The sequence below is a fragment of the Ptychodera flava genome, chromosome 5, assembly GCF_041260155.1.
Source record: "Ptychodera flava strain L36383 chromosome 5, AS_Pfla_20210202, whole genome shotgun sequence".
NCBI classification, from domain to species: Eukaryota; Metazoa; Hemichordata; class Enteropneusta; family Ptychoderidae; genus Ptychodera; species Ptychodera flava.
This window is the reverse complement of record NC_091932.1, coordinates 38,700,392-38,706,779: the sequence shown is the minus strand read 5'-3', so window position 1 is coordinate 38,706,779 and position 6,388 is coordinate 38,700,392. Positions and strand designations below refer to the sequence as shown.

General features: G+C 36.2%; 1 protein-coding gene across 1 annotated transcript; it reads right to left on the bottom strand.

The window, feature by feature from the left end:
- Window positions 1–417: 417 nt before the first annotated feature.
- LOC139133705 (E3 ubiquitin-protein ligase TRIM33-like) lies at window positions 418–2,318 on the bottom strand. The gene is made up of 2 exons (XM_070700469.1): window positions 2,302–2,318; window positions 418–1,147 (listed from the first exon to the last, which is right to left on the bottom strand). The coding sequence occupies exons 1-2, from the start codon at window positions 2,316–2,318 to the stop codon at window positions 418–420; spliced, it is 747 nt and encodes a 248-aa protein (XP_070556570.1).
- Between the last annotated feature and the right edge of the window lie 4,070 nt (window positions 2,319–6,388).

Genomic DNA, 6,388 nt, shown 5'->3' with positions numbered 1-6,388 from the left:
TGATGACAGGAATTTCAAATGGTGATCCTGGTACTTCCTGATCTCCTATTGTCATGGCAACTTGATATTTACCATCCATGTCAGTGTTAGCAGTCACAGTGTGTGTGCCATCTCTGTTGTCTGTCACATCAAGGTTTGTCTTTGATCCATCTGGTTTTGTCAATGTCACTTCCACTGCTTGTCTTGGAATCACTGGTTTTCCAGATCTATCCTTGGTTGTGATCTGTAGATTTATGGATTCACCTTTCAGCAGACACTTTGGAATGTTGTCAACTGTACACTGTGAGATACAGACATCAGATCTCAGCAATCCCAGGATTCCATCTGTTGTGATGTCATCAGAAAGGAAGAACTCCACCACTTCATGTTCCATACTTGGTTTGGTATCCATGGTAACCAACTCTTCAAGTCTAGCCTTTACATTTTGACTTTTTGAGACAAGCTGAGCTGCATTCGATGATGCATCAGTGCTTCAATATAACTACAAGTGCTGATAAGGTTTTCATATTTCAACTCAAGGTCACTGATGTCACTTTCAAGACCTTTGACCTGCAGACTACAGTTGATGTCTAACTTTTCTATCAGCTTTCTTTCTTCTTTCTCTATATGTTCAATGAGGGCGTCTTTCTGTTTCCTGACTTTCTGTTTGTTCACCATACACTGTTCTGTCACTTTCTTACATGCATCCTTGACCTCTGCTCTGCTTTGGTCCACTTCTCTTGCTTTCACTTTCAACTTCTCAACCAGCACTGACAACTCCTTGTTGCATTCATCTGCCACTTCTTGAAGATATCGATGACTATGGTCAGGAATGCGATGGTCAATGATGGTACACTCACTGCAGATAGGAATCTTACATGTATCACAGTAGTATTTCATCTCATTTTTTGGATGAACTTTACAGCTTTCATAGGCTCTCACAGTGGATGGTCTCTTTCTTATTCTTGTTTTGTATTCTTCTGTTGTCAATATTTCATGTGGATTTGTGGCTGCAAGCTTTAACTTCTTGTGAACTTTTTGAACACATTTATCACAGTAATACTGCTCACAATCCACACAGAACACTGAAGCTTCAGTTTCTTCACAAAACTCACATTTTCTTTCACTTTGATCATTGGCCACTCTTCTGTTCTCTTCTTCACAACTTCTAACATTGAATTCATGAAGAAATTGTTGTCAAGACCTGTAACTCCACTGCCAGGAAGCTGCACTGAAGTCTGACAATTCGGACAGATCAATCTTCCTGTTTTTTTCAACCAGTTTTTCCAGACACAGTTGACAGAAAGAATGATGACAAGGCAGAATTTTTGGATTCTTATACAGTTCCAGACAGACTGGACATGTTAAAAAATCCTCACCTATTTCATCCAGGATTTTTTCGGGTGAGGTCAACTTGGAGGCTGCCATAATGGAGGTAAGCTCTGTAGTGTATAGCTTAAGGTCACTTAAACACTTAAAACCAGACTCTTCCTGCATAAATCCATATTGGTCATGTCACATGATATAGGCTCAGTGAAAATATGACCAAATATGGCCAGTCATTGTGGTAAGGTAAACATATATAATTGTTTAAAAGTTAATTATTCTCAAAAGTTATTGCACATACATCAATCCATAATATGATTGTTTCAGAGGACAAAGTTCATTACGTTTTTTATTAACCCATTGAGTACTGCAATTCCCCACCCCCCCCCCCCCCCCCCCGCGAAAAAAACTCAAGTGCAACATTTTACCAGTTTTTATGAATTTTTCTGTAATTGTTTTGATAATTTTGGACCGAATGGACATCACATTTCATTGTCTAAAGTTTCTCGTCAAAATTCTGGCAAAAATCCTAATAAAAATTGACTGGGGTATAATTATACGGGCAGCAAAGGGTTAACATATCAATTACACTCACATATCTAACACAATATTTTGCATCACTCAGGTTGACAGCAAGTAGTTAAAGTTTTTTCCGTTTTCATAATTTTTTTCATGAAACATACTTCATGGAAGAGCAACAAACAATACTAAGTTGTAATTTTTTTTGTTTTCCCTTTGACTTTGTGTCCACAACCCTGTCTATTGGAATGCAACTGAAAACAAGAGGTCGACAGGCATCAGTGCTTTGAAAAAGTTGCACGCTATTACAAACCATTAAGGGGCAGTCTCAAATTGTCATATATATTCAAAACCAAAATATGTTTGTGAAGATCAAAACCCTTTCCAAGTTCTCTAAACAGAACTCAAAAGAGTGAAGTGTTGATTTCCACAAGTAACATACATAGTTGCTGAATATGTCTGTTGAATGATACTCACATGTGACCGCTCACCATGTTGTCACATCATGATCAATGTTTACAAAAAAGGAAGTGTCAAAAAGTTAATGTAACAGTTTTTTTTGGTTTCTACAAGTAGCAGTTAAGTGACAAATGAAGCTATTGGCACAAAGTAAAATTAGCTCTGATCTAGAAGTAGTGAGCAATTTTTTGTTTTTCTCACTGAGGACTTGTTGTCTCTGTGAAACAGTGGTTTCATGTGGAATTTCACTATCAGGATCTGCAGCCACCACCTGCAGCAAGCTGAAGTGAATAGTGTGACAAATTGCTAAGCCAGTTCAATTTCAAGTTTTCCTCAAGTATGTTTTCTTCCAGTATTACCACACACAGTTCACAAAGGGAATGATAACGAGGTAGAATTTTTAAATCCTCATCTGTTGAAGACAGATTGGACAAGTTAGGGAAGCCTTGCTACTTTCATCTAGGATTTCTCAGCGTTGCAAGCTAGAATATATGTGTGTGTGTGTGTGTGTTATATATATATACATATATATATATATATATATAATATTATATATATATATATTATATATATATATTATATATATATATATATATATATATATATATATATATATGTGAATACTTTTTACTTGAAGTAATATATGTTATTATTTGTAACGCTCTGCTTTTAGCATAGAGCACTGTAATTTCCCACAAGGACACCTGTATATGCATGTGTGTGTAGGTGTGTGTGTGTGTGCGCCCGTGCTGTGGACACAGGCTACTACTCGAGGCTTGTATACATTGTTGTGTACATAGGACACGTCGATCATGAACACTAGGTATACATGCAACAATGCTAGGCTGTACAGAGCATCTACATTGGATGTCTGTAGAGACAAATTCAAAAATAAGACACATGACAGATCTATTTGTTGTTGAATTTACATAATTATTTTAATTCATTGAATCTCATTGAAGAGATTATAATACAATGATAAGGAAAAAGAAGGGATAAGCGAGGTTTTCAACACAAAATTAAAAATGTACACAGACAGGCTGGTTGTCATAGCAACTTGAACAAATAGCAGCTGCACTTTCACTGCACTTTGTGAACAACATTAGAGTCAAATATCTCTCAGCTGCCATCAAATAAAACTGTTGTCGACTGGGAATCCACTTTGATTTTAGAAAAGACAATTGAAATCTACCAGAGACATTTACTGAGTTGACATGTTGTTATGGCAAGATTTGTAGATGACAAAATATAACAATGTTATTGTCAAATTGATACATCAGAAGTTCAAAATACTGTAAGAGGACAATGCAGGATAGTAAAGCTCTTTTATTGGTATGTTAGACATTCATCATTTCATCAAGATTTGATACAATCTTTACACAGAATACGATTTCACATTTGGAGTCCTTGCAACAATCTGAGACAGACCAAAATGAAATGTCCATAAGCTTTCTCCTTTCTTGGCTTGGGATGTATGACCTACTATAGACTGTACAGAGTAATGTAAACATCAACCCATACAAAGGTACCAGGACAGACACCCCTGGGTCATTTCTACCTGAACGTTTCCCATGCACTAGTCCAGACTAGAGTTTGGGTAAGTGTTTGTTTGATAGATATCCCGGGGGTGACTGTCCTAGATTACACACGAGTGCTTTTCTTTAAAGTCTGCACTCTGAACATGTGATGTAATCATGGCATGCTATAAATTTCTCTCTGTATCATTCATGAAGAGGCAAGGCTAGGACTTTAGAAATTGCACTGACATAGTTTACTGGCAGTAAAAATGTACATAAATAATATTTTTTAAAATAGAAAGTAACTGCATGGCTTCTAAAATGCTACACACAACATGTCTATGACTACTCCATGTTAAATTTACCTAAGTAATTTATGGGTAACCGTAACTGTCATTCTTTCCATGATTTACCTGGATTGCTTGTGAAATTGTATAGGTTGCATGTCACAATACTGAATTACATTTAAGAATGAAAATAAGAATAATTTGAAAACACTTTTCATACACAAATGTGTCTAGGCATGTGCAAGTCTTTGAAGATACTGGGCCCTATTGTTATTTTGACAGAAACCATGCTTTCTTAAGGGGCTTTCTCATAACTCTGTTCAGCAAACTGAACCCCCTAGGAATATGTTGATTTGTAACACTGTTCAATGTGGGCCTAGTAATCTTCAGTCTTGCCACTCTGCCTTTAGAATACTCCCATCATGCTTTGTTGACAAAGAAGTGTGGGAAGGTTGGCATAGAAACAGAAATGATACCAACTACCCACAATGCACTGGGAGTCTGATAAGACCTTTGACATTTCTGATATTTGCCACATGTGGTAGTATACTGTTCTGTTATCACAATGGCTTACTTTACATCAGTCAGTGAAAGGATATATTTTGTAAAATAACATAGACAAGGAACCTAGTGATCTTTTTAGGTCCAGGGTTACACTCTGTCTGTAATACCCAAGCAGATTTCCAAACATGATTATAACATAATCTGGTAATTACATACAAAATTTTACCATTACAGATGCCAGTAAATACAAAAAAAATATGATTGATGATGGCTATCATGATCTGGTATGACACCCTACATGGTCTAGATTATGAAAACATTATTGAAATACAGGATTGCACTGAAGGTTTTTAAAAATGTTTGTGAAGCACACTGTTATATCCGTATTTTTGTTTCTGCCTCACAATTTACAGCTCTAAAGGTTCAAAAACACTTTTGAAATAAACAGGAGTTGAATCCAAAGCCTTGGTTCTGAAAGAAGATGAACATACCACTTGCTTCAAGAGTTGGTGATTCAGTTTGCATTTTAACGACCCCATTATAAGAATACATATACATTGTATCTGAACTAGTGTTAAGTCAGTTACATTTGGTGCTACTATCTGAACATCATTATCATCAAAGCAGCATCATTTCATGGATGAAGACTGTATGTGCTTACAATCAGAGGAACAATAGCTGCAACTGTTGAAAATCACTGTTCTTATTCAATAAACAGATACATTTTGATGTCATACTAAAATCAATCTAAATGAAATGTCATTTTTGAAAAATGATTTCTGGTCTGGACGAGAATTCACTTGTTGGCAATAACTTTGAACATTACACAGATACAAACTTTGTCATATTGGAAACTATACAGATTAACATTACTACCAGAGTGGTACAACATACTGTATTTTACAATCAGAGTGAAAAATCAGCAATTATAGCAACAGTTACAGCCAACTGCCCACTGAAAAATGTCCGAGAGGTTTCAATCAGTCTAGTGATGTTGCTGTGTTTACCTCAAAGTTTACAAATCATTCTCTTTCTTACCAAGGGATGAATAGAGAACACAGGTGACTAGTTCCTGACTGGGAATCTAGCAACTCATCCTCTGAACAGTGTCATTTAACCTCTCATTAACAAGAAGACAGACTCATTGTTCAACCACACTTTTAAGCCTTTTTTGTCTAAAAAGGGCCAACTTTGCTACTGCAAACAACATCACTGGATTACACCATGGCAGTTTACAGGGTAAATTTGGATAGACCAACTTAGGTAGCATATGGCATAAAGGCAACTATAGCTGAACAGAAATGAAATGTGAAAACGAAAAGTAGAAGGTGACATGCCTTCTTTGATTGGTCAGAAGAAGTCACATGACAGTAACATGACTGATGTAAATCTTTGTTTCAAGTTCATATTTGGCAGCTTGGGTAAAATAGCAGACAACATGTAAGTACTTATCCAGGGAACTGAAAACTTATCTTTTTTTGAACTGGGTCATGTGGCATGACAAAGGAAACAAACAGAAAAAGGTGTTCAAAATTTACCACTTCCTTGATCTACACTAGCACAAGAAGAATTAAGTCCAACATCATCCACATTAATCTATTAAACTTTGAACAGGAAAGAAGATACAGCTATTTTAATTCCATTTTTCCTTCAACAAGAAGTTGTCTGAGCTTCAAATCAGTAATATACAGCTGGCAGCTGTCAGAAATCTACACCTACTTTCTATATAAATCAACTGATTTGCGTAGTGAAAACAATTTGGAGGCAGAACAAGGGTAGCCTGACCGTGATGACTTG